General features: G+C 44.8%; 1 protein-coding gene across 4 annotated transcripts in view; it reads right to left on the bottom strand.

Moving 5' to 3' along the window:
• The window catches only part of DNAJC18 (DnaJ heat shock protein family (Hsp40) member C18), a 36,125-nt gene that overhangs the window by 629 nt on the left and 14,292 nt on the right, over nucleotides 1-21,204 (bottom strand). For 2 of the 4 annotated variants that reach the window (XM_009209210.2, XM_003900180.3), the window contains exons 5-10: nucleotides 20,526-20,671; nucleotides 17,649-17,834; nucleotides 16,489-16,598; nucleotides 14,216-14,325; nucleotides 11,562-11,734; nucleotides 1,628-5,697 (exon numbers count right to left, since the gene is read on the bottom strand). In XM_009209210.2, coding sequence (XP_009207474.1) covers nucleotides 5,573-5,697; nucleotides 11,562-11,734; nucleotides 14,216-14,325; nucleotides 16,489-16,598; nucleotides 17,649-17,834; nucleotides 20,526-20,671 — 850 coding nt within the window. In that variant the 3' untranslated portion in view covers nucleotides 1,628-5,572. Of the gene's footprint in view, nucleotides 1-1,627; nucleotides 5,698-10,231; nucleotides 10,347-11,561; nucleotides 11,735-14,215; nucleotides 14,326-16,488; nucleotides 16,599-17,648; nucleotides 17,835-20,525; nucleotides 20,672-21,204 lie in introns of those variants that run through there. The other 2 variants (XM_009209212.3, XR_648525.3) reach the window with 2 other exon arrangements.

Below are 21,204 nucleotides of genomic sequence, written 5' to 3'. Positions count from 1 at the left end.
GTGATCCACCTGCCTCAGTCTCCCAAAGTGTTGGGATTACAGGCGTGAGCCACCATGCCCAGTGGTTTTTGACTTTTTATTTTTATTATTATTATTTCTTTTGAGATGGAGTCTTTGGCCGGGCGTGGTGGCTCAAGCCTGTAATCCCAGCACTTTGGGAGGCCGAGACGGGTGGATCATGAGGTCAGGAGATCGAGACCATCCTGGCTAACACGGTGAAACCCCGTCTCTACTAAAAAATGCAAAAAAAACTAGCCAGGTGAGGTGGCGGGCGCCTGTAGTCCCAGCTACTCGGGAGGCGGAGGCAGGAAAATGGCGTGGACCCGGGAGGTGGAGCTTGCAGTGAGCTGAGATCCGGCCACTGCACTCCAGCCTGGGAGACAGCGAGACTCCATCTCAAAAAAAAAAAAAAAAAAAGAGATGGAGTCTTACTCTGTCACCCAGGTTAGAGTGCAATGGTGCAATCTTGGCTCACTGCAACCTCCGCCTCCCAGGTTCAAGTGATTCTTCTGCCTCAGCCTCCCGAGTAGCTGGGATTACAGGCACCCGCCATCATGCCTGGCTAATTTTTGTATTTTTAGTAGAGATGGGGTTTCTCCATGTTGGTCAGGCTGGTCTTGAACTCCCAACCTCAGGTGATCCACCCTCCTCGGGCTCCCAAAGTGCTGGGATTACAGGAGTGTGCCACTGCGCCTGGCCAACTTTTTAATTTTATTGTCAGAGATGGGGTCTTGCTATATCACTCAGGCTGGTCTCAAGCTCCTGGCCTCAAGTGATCCTCCCACCTCAGCCTCTGGAGGTAGCTGGGATGCAGGTGCACATAACTGTGCCTGGCTTGGGTTGCTGACTTCGGCACTTGGATGGGTGGAAGTGCTAGTGATGGAAATGGGAGCACTGGAAGTCTTGCTTCCATGCTCCTTCACTAAATAAAAATCTATTCATCTCTGTAGGAAGGGTGATTATATTTCACATCTCTCTTCCTCAGAGTTGCTTTCACTGACCCCTCAGACTGGGTTAAATTCCTTTGTTATAGAGTCTGTGGTCCCTTTGGTCTCCCTTTAGCTATTCATTGCACTGGGGAGCGCTGTGGAAAGCCTGGCCTTCCCATTAGATATGAGCTCCAGGAGTCTTGGTGCTGGGCCTCACCTGTTCCCTGACCCCCATCCCAAAAACCCAGCCCATCTGGCTCAGAATAAGTTCTCAATCATCGCTGAATTGAATCTCATCTCGCTTTCTTTTTCAAATGAAAGCTATCATTACCAGTTAGGATCATGTAAATATCATTTACTATATTTTTAAACCAAAACTTTCCTAAATATGGGCCACTAGGAACAAAGCCAGCAAGGAACTGGGATAACACCTGAATTTCTGATGCTAAGTGTAGTTTTGATCTGTATATTGGCTGTGATGTACTGCAACTGCTGTTATCTGATAGAAAATGTGGAACTGATGCCAACAATGCTATCTTCTATTCTAAATGCAAATAATCCCACTGATGGGTGAGGGAAGACTGGAGCAGGCATCAAAAGCTTCTTTAGTCGGAAGTGGCTCCAAGGGAGTCAGGCGATGCGCAGTGCCCAAGGACGCCATGGGCAAAGGTAAAAGAACCAAGGAAAAGTAGCCATTCTTTTTATATAAAATTGTTTAATGTTTTTGTTAAAATACATTTAATCCAGATATAGTGGATGAGGTGGCTAGATTTTTTCAAGATTCTTAGTCCACCAGGAGCTGATTCCATTTGTGTCATCCCTACTCTGGTCACAGAACATTCACATCTTCAATTCCAAATACTGAGCATGATGTAAATGATGTAATCAGTATCTAACACATGAGTATATACTTTCTTGGTGGTCACTGCATGCCATATCAACAGTGCAGCCTCAAAAAAAATATGTTTTGTAACTTGGCCCTTTCCAAAAATAAATATATTAGGACACTAAGCTCACACCTTAAATGAGGGCAGAATAAATAGGAATGAAGTGCAAGCTCCTGTGAGGAGCACTGCATGCAGATGAAGCACTTGCTTGTGTGGTGTGGCCAGCTGTAACAGAAAGTCACTGGAACCGCACAGTGCCTCCTCACAAAGCCCGTCCTGAGTATAAGGAGGAAAAAGAATGACACATAGTTTGACCAGGCTGCTAGAACCCAAGTTCCAGTGGCATCTGAAGTTCACTGCATTTTCTTTTTTTTTTCTGAAACAGAGTCTCACTCTGTCACCCAGGCTGGAGTGCACTGCTGCAATCTTGGCTCACTGCAACCTCCGCCTCCCAGGCTCAAGCGATTCTCCTGCCTCAGCTTCCCGAGGAGCTGGGATTACAGACACCTGCTACCATGCCCGGCTAATTTTTGCATTTTTAGTAGAGACGGGGTTTCACCATGTTGGCCAGGCTGGTCTTGAACTCCTGACCTCAAACGATCTGCCTGCCTCAGCCTTTCAAAGTGTTGGGATTACAGGCATAAGCCACTGTGCCCGGCCAGTTCACTGTATTTTCCAGCAGTTTCCAACAGAAAGCACAGCAGTGGCATTTCCTTACTGGTCACTGCTCCTGTGCTATAAGGCCTGCGCTGATCAAGGAAGCTTACACATCTCCTAGCTTGCGCAGATGAACTCTAGGGTTGCTAATCTGGGGACGTGGATTCCTTCAAGCTCTTAGTGATAAGAAGGATTTTCATCCTCCTTTCCTCACTGTCGATCATGCAGTAGAGAGAGCATCTTCATTTGAATGACAGCTTCAGTTTCTGCTTGAGCCTCAAGCCCTATTTCTGAGCCCTGCTCCTATCACACACGTCTCCAATCTGCAGTAATACTCAAAGAAACAGTCTAGAGCTGGGTGCCAAGCTCCAACAGCAAGAATAAGCCCTACCTAGTTATGTATGATCAGGAGATCTTCCAAAGGATGTAGGCAAGAGGAAAAAGCTTATTTTACCACCATGCAGACAACCCATCTAAAATATAACCCAGGAAATTATAGTTTAACAATATTCTGGATAGTATCAAATAGATAAATCCTTCAACCAAAAGCAAATATGGTTCCCTTGAGGAAAAACAGATGTGAATGTTGTGGTCTATTGGTAATAAATAAAACAGTATCATCAGTGCTATAAAAACAGACAATCAGCATGACATTTAATGGAGTTAGTTACTATTGCCTCTATTTAGTATCATCACAGATTACTCATCGCTGCCATGAAGTCCATAAAATGTGTGACTATCCAATTCCTGGCCATCGAGGACAGGGTCTTTTAATCTGTCAAGTCAGTTTCATTATGGCAAATTTTCTAGCAGAGGTTAGGGATGGGGAAAGGAGAGCTTTGATTTTTTTGTGTATATAAGAACTTTCCATACGCCTGTTTAGCTCATGGACACATTTTACAATGTAACCTCCCTCAGTCACTCAGAGGGGATCAAGAAGGGGCCCCCAAAACCAGGAGGACAGACCTAGTTGGGTAGCAAAATCTGGCTATTTCTAGAAATGCTCCCTCTCCCTACAACTGAGCAGTTGTCCCCTACAAGCCACTAAAGCCCCCAATCTTTACCTGTGAACCCATCTCCTGACCCTGTGCAATGCCTGCAGAGGCATGGTAGGGAACAACCGTTCAGATGTTGGTGAGCCATGCTAGGCACGTCTGTGTAAATCATGGCCATGCATTGGGATGAAGAGACTTTACTTTGGAATCTGTTCTAATGTAGATGCTCTCTCTTTTTTTTTTTTCTTTTTTTGATACAGTCTCACTCTGTTGCCCAGGCTGGAGTGCAGTGGCGTGGTCTCAGCTAACTGTAATCTCCGTCTCGCAGGTTGCAGCGATTCTCATCAGAGAATGAGTAGCTGGGACTACAGGTGTATGCCACCACGCCTGGCTAATTTTTGTATTATTAGTAGAGATGGAGTTTCACCGTGTTGACCAGGCTGGTCTTGAACCCCTGACCTCAGGTGATTCACCTGCCACAGCCTCCCAAAGTGCTGGGATTACAGGCATGAGCCACTGCACCCGGCTGACTCTCTAACAGAAACTTTTCTTCCAATATGAAGGAAGCATGGAGTGTAGGCTACAGTCACTTAATGATCCTTCCAAGTTCAGAGTCATGATAATCCAGGCAGCTCAGCTCTACAGGAAGACCCAGAACCACACAGCCCAGGCAGTGACTGAATTCTTTCTTGTCACCAGTGGGAGGGTTCCCTGCCTGTGATGGACCTCTTATTTTGTGTACAGAATTTATGTTAGACAGGGTCCTGCTCCTTAAAGAGCAGCAGGGACGTCCTGAATGGATTCAGGATTGCCATAGAAAGGACGAGGTGTCATGGGGTGGGGGAGGACAGAGGCATCCTCGGGAAAGGTTCTGCTTTACCAGTCTGGCTAGAATCACCTGAGACATGAGGATGCTCTCTCCCACTTTCTACTTGACACTCAGCCTGCTGTCTCACTCTGCCACTATCAGCTGTATGACCTGTGTCATCCTCTCTGGGCCAATGTTCTCATTCATAGAACCAGGGATAATACATCTACTTCAGAGTTGTGAGGAGGCTTAAGAAAATATGTGTGAGAGCCCCTGCTTTTATAGTAGGCACTCAATAAATGGAAAAAGCATCTCAAATCACAAACTATAGGATACCGGGTTAAACAAAGTGGCTACTGGGGCCAGTGCTAGACCCCCATATCCAGGGAGAGAGGATCTGTCCCCTGTATCTCTAGGCTTGAGCAAACAGCCTGGAGAAATGGCAATGCCTCCTCCTGGGTCTGACCATCTGCCTCTGTGGGATATAGGAACTCAGCCCAAGTGCGATGACACCAATGATGACACTGAGGAGAAATGACCAAAGGGACATTCTCTGGGTTCTATGATGGACTAGGGAGGCTTTGTGGAGGAGATGAGGCTCGGTCTTGCTTTATACCTTCACCCTGGCCCCTGCCTCTGGATGCTGCTCAGTAGTTTTAATTTCTGGACCCTCTAAAAGAGAGAGGGTTAAGGAAATAAAGGAAACTCAAATCAGGCAGTTTGCTAATGCTACTGAGCAGAGATTGGAATAATAGAAAACTATTGACTACAATAGTTTAAATTTCTCCATATTCCCCTAGAAAATGGAAAGCTGGGCAGGAACATGTTCCAAAGGCTAAATCTTGGCAGAGATGATGACTCTAATGAAGGGAGAGGTATAATTCTTGGTAGACAGTGTAAATAACTAATATTAAGCTTTGGCTAAGCCTAGGAATGCCTGGGTCTTAAGACTTCACTGAAGAAGGGAAGAAGGAAGAAAACATGGATCTGCTCTGGGATGCCCTGAACTCCATTCACAGAGGCAGGGTAGGCATGGAGCAGGGAAACAGAATCCAATGCTTTGCCATTAATTTAACTTAGATGAACTCCTCCTGGGACCTGGAGTCACTCTCCAGGAAGGATTCTGTGAGGACACGTCTGGCTCTCGTGCCCATGCTCCTGCCACTCTGCCCAACCAACGAACTTAGCAAATAGTAAAGTGTTCACCATTACCTAATTTTGTATTATAAAATGGAATCAGGAACATAAATAGGAACAAGTAGCAAAACCCCAGCCCTGCATAGGACCATTATCCTCTCAGCCACCTCTGCGTAGGCCAATGAGTTTGGAAAGTTTCTCACAGTTTTCAAGTTTCAGCGACTCTGCTTTCTGTTTCAATCGTTCATCTCTGTATAATCCTGCCAAATTTGTCAGCTCTGACTCTGAAAGATAAAAGAGGTAACCAGTTCATCAAGAGTTGAGCTCCTTTGTTTCATTTCAACATTTCTGGAGTCAAAGCTCCTTTTACTTCATTTCAAGCTTTTTCTTTCAATTAAATGTAAGAAACATTTACTCATTTATTCACAAAACACATCTGAGGCACTAGACCAGGTGTGGAGGATTAAAGGGCACCTGTGACCCTGCAGTCCAACAGTATCTGTGCTGTCTTATAAAAGCACTGAACTTAGTTCTTACCAAGAAAACATTTGGCACCAGACTTAGGAAACCTGCGCGTGTGCAGTGAGACCGCACCACAGCCTCCTACAAGTGGGATTCCGACGGCAGCTGGGAGAGAATGGAGTCCAGTGGCCTATTCCTGTCATCTGAAACAGACAGCTGCTCTATTCTTCTCCTGCATTGCTGCATCATAACTCACATGTGCGAAGGCACACAGAGCCTACTGCTGCCAGGTGTGCGTCTACACAAGGCCAGGGCGCTACTGGCATTCTTCATTTCCTCACCACATGTGGGGTCCCCAACTCAAAGGCCAAAGGCAGCTGGGCCTTTTTAAAAGTTGAATCATCTGGATCTGGTGACCTTTGTCTCCTTGACTAAAGGAATTTCATTTTCTCTTCATGGTGGAGAAGGTCATTCTATTTTTAACCAGAATATAATCTCTATGTTTCCTGACTCAACGGTGGTTTGGCTGCCTCTATTTTTTATTCTTTTGTGAGGTTTCAGGCATACTCAGGGAGGAATGCCTGAAAAGCACCTTTAGAGACGTATTGCATATTAACAGGATGGCATGCTTGGATGTGGTGTGTGGCTTCTGAAAGCCTCTGACAGCAGGCAGCTACTCAATGTTTAAAGGACCAGACTTGTAAAAATGCTATTTTAATTGTTTTGAAATCTGCCTATCCATTCTTAATCGTCTTGCTGACAGATTTTGTTTTTCTTGGTGGAACGAAAGACACCTGTCTGATTAATCAGCAAACTGCCTGGAAACAGGAATTATTATTTAGCCAGGGGGAACAATGGGCATTGCTTTCCGAATACGTTTCTATCAACACAAAACACTGTCTGGCATTTCTGCTCACAATGATGCTATTTACCCCCAAGTAAGGCCCAAAGTGCAGATTAAGTGCAGGACTCCAGGGTGAGGGGTGGATATGCATAAAAACCCTCCCTCTACAATGGAGGCCAAACAGCCTGGGCTCTAGCCCAGCAGTTGCTTGGCAAGCAGTGGGTCTCCCAGGCTCCAGAACAATGTGCTCTCCCTGCTCGGTGAGGGTGCCTGCAGTGCCTGCTAGCCAGGGCTTGTCTTGGCACAGTCACCCTTGCAGGTGATGGGGCTTCATGGAGGATCATGGGCCATTTCCAAATGAAAGCTCTCTGCTCCTGCATCCTGCCCAGGGCTCGCCACTAACTCCAATCTCAGGCTTCCTTGGCCTGTGGGTAACCTCCGCCCAGGAGGCCTCTGTGAAGTCAGTCTGTGCCTTTAGTCCTCTGGAGTCACAGTTACACCAGTATGGAAACAGATTCTGTGGTTTTGCTTTTCTTTGAAATTATTTCCTTAGGTTTTTCATTCGCTCAGCTTTTCTAAATGCCTCATTCCCTGAAATCTTGTTCCAGGAAACATTAAGGGCTAGTGACTCTTTATATTTTCTACATTGAAGGCCACTTCAACAAGCTGATGAAAGATAACTGCTTTTCTCAAAATATCATATTGCTTTTCATAAAGCTCACTGAAACCAGCTCAGAGACCCCTGCTCCACAGCAAGGACCTTGTACAAGGTTAGTGTTTCAAGGAACCGTGTCCCACATCCCCACTACCAAGCTCAGAGCAACTTCTCTCTAAATTGCCAGTGAATCCTTTCATCCTTCAATGAACAAAGGGTCAACTTCAAGAATATGCTGCTTTTGACAAATTCTGTTAATATTCAATAACTTCTAAGCAATGTAAAAAAATTTTGGGGAATGGCAGGTTCCAGAGAATACCTTTTCTTCTTAGCAGAAAGTTCCCCTTCCTCTGAATGTCACTGTAACAGATGGACAGAGCATTGAGCCTTAAAGATAAACTGACTCAGGCAAATTGCCAAGAGAAGCAAGACCCAGAACCTCTCCCAAGAACATGCTGCAAAAGAGCCCAGATTGGTCTCGACAGCTGAAAGACTGCAACGGATCCCAACTGCCCTCATGATCCAGCCCCATGAGATGGTACTGCATCCAGTCTACAGTGCAAAGCCAGGTAAAGCCAGGACTCCACCAGACATTAGGCACTTTCTATGTGCCAGACACTGTGCTAAGAGTTACACCCATGCCATCTTCCATCACCCACATAACCTTTCCCGGAGGAAGTGGACTCTATGCCCATTTCAAAGCCTAAGCTTCTACCCACTAGGTTATCCCGCTCAAGGGTGTGGAAAGAAGTGCTCCTCTGTCAGTCCAGGCCAGGAGCTCAGCTCAGCTCGGCTAGGCCAAGAGGCAGTTGCTGCCTGCTACTTTCGTTCAGCCTAGCCTCGTAGTGTGGCCACTTGCTCTGGCATCAGGTTTACTATCTAGATGCAGCTGCGAATAAGTAAACAGGACAATTAGTGTTTATAGTAAGGGATTGCTCATAAAAGTTTACCCAGATTGGCAGGGTGTGGTGGCTGACGCCTGTGATCCCAGCACTTTGGGAGGCCGAGGTGGGTGGATTACTTGAGGTCAGGAGTTCGAGACCAGCCTGACCAACACGGTGAAACCCCCTGTGATCCCAGCACTTTGGGAGGCCGAGGTGGGCGGATTACTTGAGGTCAGGAGTTTGAGACCAGCCTGACCAACATGGTGAAACCCCATCTCTACTAAAAACTAAAAAAAATTAGCCAGGCATGGTGGCATGTGCCTGTAGTCCCAGCTACTCGGGAGGCTGAGGCAGGAGAATTGCTTGAACCCGGGAGGTGGAGGTTGCAATGAGCCGAGATTGCACCACTATACTCCAGCCTGGGTGACAGAGCGAGACTGTCTCAAAAAAAAAAAAAAAAAAAAAAGTTTACCCAGATTAAGCATTCTAAGGAAGAGCAGAGAAAATAAATGAACCAAAGATTTAAAAAGTCAATGGCTAACCTTGCTAAAAACAGTTTGCATTTGGTATTTTGCCAAGAGTGAACTTTGTTCTCAAGTGGGTTTATTTTTACAACCTCCAAGCGCTAAATTTAACCTTGTTGGCTGCACTTCCTGCTGGATTCAGAGGGCAGATGCTGCTTGTTCTCAAATGGCACTTGGGTTGTGTGCAGGCTCTGCATAGCCACTGTACTTAAATGCCAGAAATAGATTTGTAAGGGGTTTGTGCTGATAACCCCCATTTGGAACTTGTGGGTACACGCTTCATGCTTACTCACTGGATTTTTATTTTTTATTTTTTATTTTTTGAGATGGAGTCTCGCTCTGTCACCCAGGCTGAAGTGCAGTGGCATGATCTTGGCTCACTGCAACCTCTGCCTCCTGGGTTCAAGTGATTCTCTTGCCTCAGCCTCCCGAATAGCTGGAATTACAGGCGCGCGCCACCACTCCCAGCTAATTTTTGTATTTTCAGTAGAGACGGGGTTTCACCATGTGGCTAGGCTGGTCTCAAACTCCTGACCTCAGGTGATCCACCCTCCTTGGCCTCCCAAAGTGCTGGGATTACAGGCATGAGCCATGGTACCTGGCCACTCACTGGATTTTTATTTATACCTGGAGAGTGCTGAAGCTCTGAACTAGGCCTCGTGGGGATGGGGACAAAAGCTTAGAAACCACCTCTGGTGCAATCCTTACCATGAGCTCTTTGCATAATTCCAGCATCTTACTGCCATAGAGAAAGATGTGGGGCAGGGGGTGTCTGAAGAATGTGAAATGCAGATTTTCATCCAGTTCTTGCAGAAAGCAACAAAGTCAAAGCCCTCCCAGGACCCAGACAATAGGGACTTTCAGGACATATACTGGCTTTCACCTGATTTGGATCCATGTATATACTGCCTTTTTATTGAGACAGGATCTCGCTCTGTAGCCCAGGCTGGAGTGCAGTGGAGTGATCACAGCTCACTGTAGCCTCGATCTCCCAGGCTTGACCTCCTGAGTAGCTGGAACCACAGGCATGTGCTGCCACACCTGGCTTATTCTTATACTTTTTGTAGAGATGGGGTTCCCAGGCTGGTCTCAAACTCCTAGACTCAAGTGATCCTCCTGCCTCGGCCTCCCAAAGTGCCAGGACTATAGGCATAAGCTACCATGCCTGGCCTATATACTGCCTTTTAGTATGAGGCCTTTCTCCTGCTCCAAAATTCTTTCCTGATTTTTGATTCTTGTAAAATCTAGTTTAGCAATGGGGTAGAGTATTTCCTGAACCCTCAGTGTTTTTCAATAAAAATGGAATTTCCTCTTCCTATTTAATTTCCTCTTATATCCCAGAGTCACTGCTCACCAACTTCCTAATGCACTTTGAGAGAACAGTGGGACTTTGCCTTACAGAAATAGGGGGCAGAGACCAGGTCCCTAAGGGTGAGTTAGGACACTAACCCTGCTGTTGTTATTCACAATCTTCAGCATTTTCATTGTTTTCTACTCCTGAGAATCCTCTCTTCAAAAGACATTTGTTGAGCACCTGTTCTGAAGCAAGCACTGTGCCAGGGCCCTGAGACACAAAATTAGTAAGACCAAGTTCTTATTCCCAGAGAGCCCATAGTCTTGCAGGGGAGACTGACATATATCTCTGGAACTCTAACACTGTGTGATTGGTACTATGTTAGCAGGTTGAACAAAGTGCTTTAAGAACACAGAGGAAGGAGAGTTTAACTTGAGGGCGGAGTTGGGAGTGTGTGATGGTCACTGAGGGCTTAGCAGCACTGTGACCGACGAGCTAATTTTATCAGACTCCATTAGATATTTAATGATACTCAGTAATAAGGCTTTAGAAATGAGTCAGAATTTGCTTTTTAAACATGAGCCAAAACTTCAGTTAAAAGGGTAGCCCCTGAAAAATAAAAAAGAAAATAAAAATAACCAAAACCAAGTTTGAGAAGACACAGTCACTAATGCAGTGTGTGTGTAGAATTCAAGTGGGACCAAAGGTGAAGCTGTTGGCTGAGACCGGGCTGCCCCTTCTGCAGACACTCCTTAGTAATACTTGCTGGAGCTGTAAGCCAGTGGCAGACGCTGTCATCCCCACTGTCTCCAGAAAGGGAAATAGGGGGGAAGGCCTGCCACACCCAAAGGGGCAGACCCAGGGGGTCACTTTTGTTCTGTGTGGCCACAACCAGCTGGAGGTGAGGGTAGGGGACACCTCATTCAATACCAGAAACCTCTAAACCTTTGTTCTGGTTCAAAAAGTAAGGCTGGCTCAATCAGATTTCCCTCTACAGAGTGTGGAATTGGGAAACTGTGGACCAAATCAGCGAGCACCAAGAACTTAACGGAGGTGTGTGATGCAGAAAGGGGCACTGACTGGTGAGGCTGGGGAATTTGAGAGAGTGATAAGGAGGGTGGCAACTACTGTAAACCATGGCAAACAAGGTTATGAAAAAGGGAAACTGGAAGAAAGGAAGGAAGGCAGCTGGTGGGGAGAAGAGAGGGGGCAGATGGGCAGAGAGGTAGAGACCCAAAGAGAGACGGGCATATAGACAGGTGACTAGCGCCACCTAAATTCCTGATTGCCAAGTCCTGGCCACATGTATCCTGTCAATAAATTTCCCCCACTTTTTTGTAGTATCCTGAATGGCCTTTGTCCTCTGACTCTGTTCACATAAACATGTGTAGCCCCAAACAAGAAGAGAGGAGGGATCAGGAGGCTGGGGGTGCCTACGGCCAGGAACCACGGCCACCGGCTAATGCCCCTTTTACAGCATCTTACTTTGTTGTTTCTCCTTCCAACAACTAGTCTGGATATAATCAATGTAATCCTTCTCTATTGTCTTCTCCAGGTCATGCAGAGAAGCTCCTCTGTAGGCCTTGTCAAAGTTTTTATCCACAAAGTAAGGCACCTGCAGGTTCTGAGTTTCTCTAGAAATGGTGTAGCCCAAGGTCCTGAAACAAGGAGAGAGAGGCTCATGTGAGCTCATAATATTTGGCAATATTACTCTTAGCACTGACCTCACAGATATCATCACCATCATCTGCTCACAGAGCAGAGGTAGATATCATTTTCTAATGTACCCAACACTTCTTATATCCTTAGCAAAATTATACGTATAACATCATCATAATTGTATTATGTAAGCACGTTCATACCATGAATTCAGCTTCAGCATAGTTTATTCTCTTAAAAGACTCACCTCTCTTTTACTGCTCTCTGTGCTAAAAGAGAATGCTGAATGCTTAAAACAAACAATTTTTATGTTGTGTAGGATCTAGTATGGTACCTGACAGAGTAGGTTATTATAAATGCTGGTTGAATGAACTGATTATGTTATATAGCAAATTAAAAAACAGATAGCTCACACCAACCTAGAAGCAATATTTTGGACATGATAAAAAGTACTTCGCACATAGCTGCTAACTGAGAAATGCAAGAAACTCAGACAAAATATTTCAATGATGCTTCAGAGCTAACTCTCTGTGGGTCCAAGGCATCCAATGGTATCTGGTGCTCAGCAACATTAAGAGTACTGAGCTGACTAAATTCTAACCATAAGGAAATACAGAAGGGACCTCAAACTCAAGTTAAAACAATGTGACAGAAATGTGTAGAATCCAAGATGGTTTTCTTCAAATTGGACAAATTCTACTTAAAGGGGCTACATTTTATTTGGCCTTTTCCCGGCCCTCTCCTTAGATCCTCTCTAATTAGAGTAAGAGCCGAGGCCATGACTGCTCTCCCCTCACTCTAAGGGGTTGGGGGATCTTACAGAGCAGGTCCGTGCTTACCCCGCGGGCCTCACAAGAAAGAAAGCTGAAGTGCCATATGGAAAAACATGAGAAGCTGGGAAACAGAGGAAATCAGTGTGTGACCTGATGGCAAAAACCTCTCTCTGAAGGCTGGGCGCAGTGGCTCATGACTGTAATCCCAGCACTTTGGGAGGCCAAGACAGGTGGACATCAGGTGTTTGAGACCAGCCCAGCCAACATGGTGAAACCCAGTCTCTACTAAAAAATACAAAAATTAGCCAGGTGTGGTGGCACATGCTTATAATCCCAGTTACTCAGGAGGCTGAAGCATGAGAATCACTTGAACCCGGAGGAAGGAGATTACAGTGAGCCAAGATTGCACCACTGCACTTCAGCCCGGAAGCCTGGGCGACAGAGCAAGACTGCCTCAAAAATAAAAACAACAAAAAACCTCTCTTTCAGCCTCAGCTTCGCTCTCTGTAAAAGGAAAATACTAGCTGGGCCCAACAGCTCATGCCTGTAATCCCAGCACTTTGGGAGGCCGAGGTGGGTGGATCACCTGAGGTTAGGAGTTCGAGACTAGCCTGGCCAACATAGTGAAACCCTGTCTCTACTAAAATATAAAAATTAGCCGGGTGTGGTGGTGTGTGCCGCCTGTAATCCCAGCTACTCAGGAGGTTGAGGCACAAGAATTGCTTGACAGGGAGATGGAGGTTGAAGCGAGCCCAGATTGCACCATGGCACTCCAGCCCAGGTGACAGAGCGAGACTCTGTCTCAAAAAAACAAAAACAAACAAAAAAGGAAAATACTGACCTGGATTGACCTGGAATGATGGTCTTCAGTCTACAGTGATCACTGACAAAGACTCTTCCTGTTATGTATTGTCTAATAAATTCTACTTTTAAAAGATTTTTTCCCACTAAACTATAATCATGAACAATAATTTATTATTCATTACTAACAAAAAAGATAATCTAGTGATTCTCAAACCTCAGTGTGGACCAGGATAATCTGGAGGGTTTGCTAAAACTCAGGCTTCTGGTCCTACCCCCAGAGCCTCTAATTCAATGGATTTGGAGGGGCCCTAGAATCTGCCTCTCTAACATGTTGCCTGTTGATACTGATGATGGCTGGTCTGGGGACCAAACTTTGGAAACTGAATCAACTGAAATAATTAATTGAAGAAATTTTTAAAAATCCTATCAGAGTTTATAATCTGTATGCAAAAAGCATTACAAGGAATTTCTCTATCTTCAACAAAAACAAAAAAATTGAAAATAATCACTTGATCCCCATTATTAATACTATGCTCCGAGACCCACAGGGTCCAGCAATCCTATCAACAGCTCAACAGAGTCTTTCTAACTCTACCATGGTGTGATAATGTGTTCATCTAAACCTTAAATTCTACTGATCCTTCAAAAACCAGTTACTGCTGTTCTGCAGCTGACCAGATGATGTCACTATAGAACAAAACAATCTATTTCCTGAGGCACACAGGAGACTGCTTCAGTATTTTTGAGTCTCAGCACCATGACTACCCAGCTGTTCCTTTAAACATCAAATTGGTGTTTTCTACAGCAAAAGGTGAAATGAAATGTTAGTAATGTATCAGCAAAACCTTCAAGTCTTTCACCCCCAGACTGTTACTGAAAAAGATTGAGAAATATCAGACTTACGATTTATAGAACAGACTATATGGGGGATTAGTAGCCAGCAGCTGAGTAATGACAGATATAATCACAATCACAAGAACTGGAAGTAGCTGAATAAATGCAGAATATGTAGTCTGAAAAAGAAAAAAAAAAAAAACTTGCTGTAAGTGCTTTTTTTTTTTTTTTTCTCTCTGTCGCCCAGGCTAGAGTGCAGTGGTGCGATCTCGGCTCACTGCAAGCTCCGCCTCTCAGGTTCACGCCATTCTCCTGCCTCAGCCTCCCGAGTAGCTGGGACTACAGACGCCCGCCACCACGCCCGGCTAATTTTTTTTGTATTTTTAGTAGAGACGGGGTTTCACCGCAGCCAGGATAGTCTCAATCTCCTGACCTCGTGATCCACCCACCTCGGCCTCCCAAAGTGCTGGGATTACAGGTGTGAGCTACTGCGCCTGGCCTGTAAGTGTTCTTTATCAACATAAAGCTTATTGAAAATAAGACAGTTGTCCCAAAGAAAATAACAAATTACCAATGCACTGCATAGGAGGATCCACAAAGCCCCAGGCTTTTCTGGGAAGGTTGTACTTTCAGCTGAGAAGTACAGGTTGGGCAGTCCTAATCAGAAAATTCGAAATAAAAAATGCTCCAAAATCTAAAACTTTTTGCGTACCAGGATGACACTCAAAAGCAAATGCTCATTGGAGCATTTTGGATTTCAATTTTTTGTTTTTTTTTTTTGAGACATGGTCTTGCTCTGTCACCCAGCCTAGAGTATAGTGACACAAACATGGCTCACTGCAGCCTTGACCTCCTGGGTTCTGATGATTCTCTCACCTCAGCCTCCTGAGAAGCTGGGACCACAGGTGTACACTACCGTGTGCAGTTAATTTTAAAATTTTTGTAGAGACAAGATCTTGCCATGTTGCCCAGCTAGTCTCGAACTCCTAGGCTCAAGCAATCCTCCTGCCTCAGTCTCCCAAAGTGTTAGGATTACAAGTGTGAGCCACTGCACCCAGCCTCAGATTTTCAGATTAGGAATTGTCAAATGTATAATTGTATAATGCAAATATTCCAAAATCCAAAAAAAAAAATCTGAAATCTGAAATACTACTTGTCTCATATACTTCAGATAAGGGATACTCAATCTATACCAAATAACGTTTATTCTCTCTGCTGAGCAGGCTGAAGGAGGCCCAACAACAACCTGGATTGACAGCCAGTAATCCCCCTGCAGCCCCATTAACAAGACCAATGAAGCAAACATCTCAAGGTAAACCTGCCCAGACTGTGCCTCTTACAGGAGTGGGGCTCTAGGAGCCAGGTTAGCATTATGCTTGGCCACAGCTGATGGACTGGGAGGACATCTAACTCTGGCAGAGATAATCACATTTTCTCTCCTAGGAATCTGGGATTGAGACTCGTCACCCTTCACTTCTGTGTTGTCACTTTAAGGAAGAACACACACCATCAGGCACTGTAGACTAGCTATTTGCAAGGGGAAGTAGAACAAGCAAAGCTGCTTGGTGAAAACAAAACAGAGGCAAAGAGTGGCAGGAAAACTAGAGACAATCTGGGCCCAAAGAGTCCTGCAGAGCACAGCTGCTTGGAAGCCTGACAGTATCCCAGTTCTTTGTTCCTGTCTGTCATAAGCCCAGCTGTGCTTCTTATCCTTGAGCTTCATGAGACTCCTTTGATCCCTTACCTTAAACCCCCTTTAGTTCTAAATATTTTGAAGAGAGTTCCTATTTTCTGCAGCCAAGAAAATTTTGAAGCCAGAGAGGGGCTCATGCCTGTAATCCCAGCACTTTGGGAGACCAGGGCAGGAGGATCACTTGAGTTCAGGAGTTCGTGACCAGCCTGGGAAACAGGGTGAGAACTGATCTCTGCAAAAAATGAGCTGGGCATGATGGCATGCACCTATAGTCCCAGCTACATGAGAGGCGGAGGTGGGAGTATTGCTTAAGCCCTGGAGTTCGAGGTTGTAGTGAGCTGTGTTTGTACTATTATACTCCAGCGTGAGTGACAGTGAGACCCTCTCTCAAAAAAAAAAAGCCTTGATGAAGTCAGCCCCACAGGATTGCTGAGATCCTGGGAGAGCCACCCAAGAATGGGCAGAGGGAGGGGATACAATTCTGCCTATTTAGGCCAATTTTCCAGCTCTTCTCACCATTGCTTTTGCTTTCCTAAAGCACATCTTAGCAACATATCTCAAGTTCAACTTCTAAAATTTGATCATGTACCATCAAGGTTGGTCCAGTACAACTGTTTATGGGCAGCAGCACTCCTCCCTCCCTAGGTACCTGAGGTTTCTCTTCTTCCTCCTCCTTCTGAGTCTGTGTCCTCTCATGTCGGTGCCGTCGGCGGTAATAGTGAGCGTCATCTGTCACATTTGAAAACATATGAATATTTCCTGGAAAAGAAAGAGAAAGAAATACTTAGTATGGGATATGGCGAACACTCCTTCCTTGCCTTTTTCCTTTTTTTGGAGACGGGTTTTGCTCTGTTACCCAGGCTGGAGTGCAATGGCATGATCTCAGCTCACTGCAACCTCTGCTTCCTGGGTTCAAGCGATTCTCCTACCTCAGCCTCCTCAGTATTTGGGGTTACAGGCACCCGCCACCACGCCTGGCTAACTTTTGTATTTTTAGTAGAGATGGGGTTTCATCACATTGCAGGTTGGTCTCGAACTCCTGAACTCAAGTGGTCCACCCACCTTGGCCTCCCAAAGTGCGTGAGCCACCGCACCCAATCCTTCCTTGTCTTTTTCAAGGTCCTTGTTCCCAGCTAGGTTTGTTAAGGATAGAGTATTGGCCTATTTTACCCAGTAGAAAAATAAGACAGTAGGCAAGCCAAGTGAACCAGCTGGAGCTAAAGTGTGCTGAGCTCTCCTGACTTCATTTAAATAGTCCTTTGCAACTAGTGAGAGAGAACCCCCAAAAGGCTAGAAGAGAGAGAGCATTTGGGCCATGAATCCTATTTGGCATGTTCACATCTGCTTCCGTGCCCAATGCCATATTGTGTCACTGGTATCTTTTAATAGCAACTCATAAAATTCAATTTACTTCCTGGGCATTGAATTATACCAACTTCCAACTTGCTGGGGGTACTTTCCTATCTTTTATCTTTGTAAGTGCTATTTTATAATAATAATAATAGGCATTTTGTTACTTATTTAAAAGGCACTTAAAAATATCTAATCCTCACAGTGACCCTGTGAAGTAGGTATTATTAACAGCCCCATTTTTCAGGAGAGGAAACAGGGTCAGAGAAACTAAATGATCTGGTCAAAATTATGCACAGCTGGAGGCTGGAGACTTGCCTCAAACTCCTGCTCAATTGATTCCAAATCCTTGCTGTTTCCATCATTCCATTGTCCCTCTATTCAGATTTTCAAACAGGAGTTTGCTGAGAGCCATAAATAAAGAAATATGTTTAAGAATGATAATTTGGGGAGACTAACCTGTAGGAAAATGTCCTCCAAAGAAGACGTTGAACAGTTCTTCTGGAGTGATGTCAGCTTCAAAATCCCTGTAATAATTATAAGGTCTGGCTCGAGGGGCAGTGAAAGTCACCTGTTCATCTCCGTATTCATCATAGCGAAGTCTCTTATCAGGATTGCTCAGGACTGCAAATGCATTTCCTATTGCTGCAATCAACAAGAAGCAGCACATGAGGACACAGTCTTTGCTATGGCTGAGAGTGATCACAGCAGCAGTGATGAAGAGCCTAGAGGTGACTCGTGCTGGACAACTTCTCAGGGGCCCAAGGAGAGGTGCTTGGGCCTAGAAAGTTCTTCAAAGTGCTTGCCCTTCAGGTTTTCCCTAATCGCCAGAACAACAACATTGGAATCACAGGAATTAAGAACTACTGCTGAAGTGAGTTAACTCCCAATCAACAGTCCTGGAGTCATCCCAGTTGTCCTAGAAGTTAGGAATCCCCCCTCAGTTTGGGTTCCCAGTCACCACAAGTCCCAGGAATGTTGGGGAAATGTTCTCCAACTGGTCAGCACTCTCATTCATAAAAAATGTGTTCTGGCCAGGCACAGTGGCTCATGCCTGTAATCCCAGCACTTTGGGAGCTTGCAGTGAGCCAAGATCATGCCACTGCACTCCAGGCTGGGCAACAGAGTGAGACTTCGTCACACACACACACACACACACACACACACGAAGAGTGTTCTTTACTTTAAAAAAATTTTTTTTAGAGATGGGATCTTGTTACATTGCCGAGACTAGTCTCAGATTCCTGGCCTCAAGTGATCCTCCCACCTTGGCCTCCAAAAGTTTGGGATTATAGGTGTGAGCCACTGCATCTAGCCAAAACAGTGTACTTATTTCACTTGAGTGCAATGGTTTATGTTGGAAACAGTTCACACATCCATAGTGACATTCTAACTTGTAGTCAGAAAAATTTCCTGAATTCTACTCTGAAACAATCTTAATAAAAACCTTCCTGCCTGACTAAAAAGTCTTCATCATAGTCTTATTTCAGTTAACTTTAGATAATTATTTTCTGAAATTAAGAAATGTATTTCCAATGTCTCAAGGAAGTTTCAAAGGCTGAATAATTACGTATGTTTACCAACATGTCTCCTTTCTATGTGCAAATGTGTGAACCTTGACCAATTTCATTTAAACATACAATCAGTAGCACCAATCAATACAAACCTCGAAAAAAAACCTTTTAAGGCATCCCCCACTCTCTACCTGTAATTTAGTCAACACTGTCAGAAACACAGTCAGAAAGAGTATTTCTTTATGATTCTTTTACCTGGGAAATTGTTAAATGTTTGCCTTGCCACTCTGTTACCCACAACTCTATATATACATATGTACATATATATTGTAATTAGTATACATTTATTTTGCTGAACTATTTGAAAGTAGGCCACAGATATTATGTCACCTTCCCCTAAATACCTCAACATATATCTCCCAAGGAGAAAGACATTCTCCTATGTGATCACAACACCATTATCACAGCTAAGGAAATTAACATCAGTCCATTATCATCCAATGCATCCATGCAAGATCAAGTACTGCATTTAGTTTCTTTTAATCTAAAACTGTCCCCACCTTTTTTGTTTTTCATTATGTTAAATTTCTTGGAAGAACAGGTCAGTATTCTTGTAGAATGTTTCATATTCTGATTGTTTCCTCATTATTAGATTCAGGTCAAACATTTTGGCAAGAATACCCCATAGGTGACAACAACCTAGCACTCAATGGCTTTAGAATTCACTGATGATCTCTGCCTGAAACAGTGACTTGGAGTGCAGTGGTGTAATCACGGCTCACTGCAGCCTTGACCTCTGGCTCAAGCAATCCTCCCACCTCAGCCTCCCAAGAAGCTGGGACTACAGGCACATGCTACCATGCCCGGCTAATTTTTTTTATTTTTATTTTTAGTAGAGATGAGGTCTCACTATGTTGCGTGGGCTGGTCTCAAACTCCTGAGCTCAAGCAATCCTCCTATCTCAGCCTCCCAAAGTGCTGGGGTTTACAGGTGTGAGCCACCTTGCCTGGCCAGGTGAAGCTCTTAAGATTTGTATTCATGTGTTGGGTCCAAAATATTTTTAAAGAATGTATTTCTTTTTTTTTTTTGAGATGGAGTCTCGCTCCTGTCGCACAGGCTGGAGTACAGTGACGTGATCTTGGCTCACTGCAACCTCTACCTCCCAGGTTCAAGCAATTCTCCTTCCTCAGCTTCCCAAGTAGCTGGGATTATGGGCGTGCACCACTAGGCCTGGGTAATTTTTGTATTTTTAGTAGAGAGGGGGTTTCACCATGTTGACCAGGCTGGTCTCAAACTCCTGACCTCAGGTGATCCACCCATCTCGGCCTCCCAAAATGCTAGGATTACAGGTGTGAGCCACTGTGCTCAGCCTAAAGAATATATTTCTTAAAATATCATGGAGGACGGGCACAGTGGCTCACGCCTGTAATTTCAGCACCTTGGAAGGCCTAGGCAGGCAGACTACTTGAGCTCAGGAGTTTGAGATCAGCCAGAGCAACATGGCAAAACCTCGTCTCCACAAAAGATACAAAAATTAGCCAGGCATGGTGATGCTCACCCGTAGTCCCAGCTCCTTGGGAGGCTGAGGTGGGAGGATCACTCGAGCCTGGGAGGTGGAGGTTGCAGTGAGCTGAGATGTCACCACTGCACTCCAGCCTAGGTAAAATCAAGGGAGCTATGCTGATGATCACTATTTAAGAGGTGTGGCAGGGGGAAAAAACCCTCCTTATGGCCTTATGAAACAACTATGGGGAAGGCTAAAAGCAACTTATTATGACCAATCATGACAAGGGCACCATTGAGCATTGGTTCAGGATCAGACCTTTGAAAGCATCTGTTGCTCCAGGAGCACAGTTCTTGTCAGGGTGAAATTTCAGGGCGAGTTTTCTGTAAGCTTTCTTAAGCTCTTCATCACTGGCATCTCGAGAAACTCCCAGAATTTCATAGTAATTTCTGCATTTCTTGATCCTAAAAAAATCAGAAACATGTATGTCTACAAAGGCCCCTTCTGTACAACTAACTGCAAGATAATACATTGATCCTCCCTCTAATCTGTGGGACCCAAAACAAACCTAGAAGAAAATTAGTGCACACGTTAATGAAACATTCAAATTCATTAACAATGTCCTTCTCCCACCCAAAACTTAATGCCTTTCAAAGTACTTTTACATCTACTATTTATTCTTCCTATATCCCTGCAAGGGAGTAGAACGAGTATGCCAATCCTTACACCAAGGTTCAGGCTAAGATCCTGAGAGATGAACCACAGGACAGCAAAGCCAGAAGAAACAGTTAATCGCTCTGTTTGTTTATAATTTTTTCTCTCTTTTTCCTATGGCTATTTTTTAAACTGTGTTTTTTGTTTTGTTTTGTTTTTGAGACGGAGTCTTGCTCTTGTTGCCTAGGCTGGAGTGCAGTGGCGCAATCTCGGCTCACTGCAACCTCTGCCTCCTGGGTTTAAGCAATTCTCCTGCCTCTGCCTCCCGAGTAGCTGAAATTAC

This window comes from Papio anubis, chromosome 5, assembly GCF_008728515.1.
Source record: "Papio anubis isolate 15944 chromosome 5, Panubis1.0, whole genome shotgun sequence".
Taxonomy (NCBI): Eukaryota; Metazoa; Chordata; class Mammalia; order Primates; family Cercopithecidae; genus Papio; species Papio anubis.
This window is presented reverse-complemented; position numbering and strand designations above follow the sequence as displayed.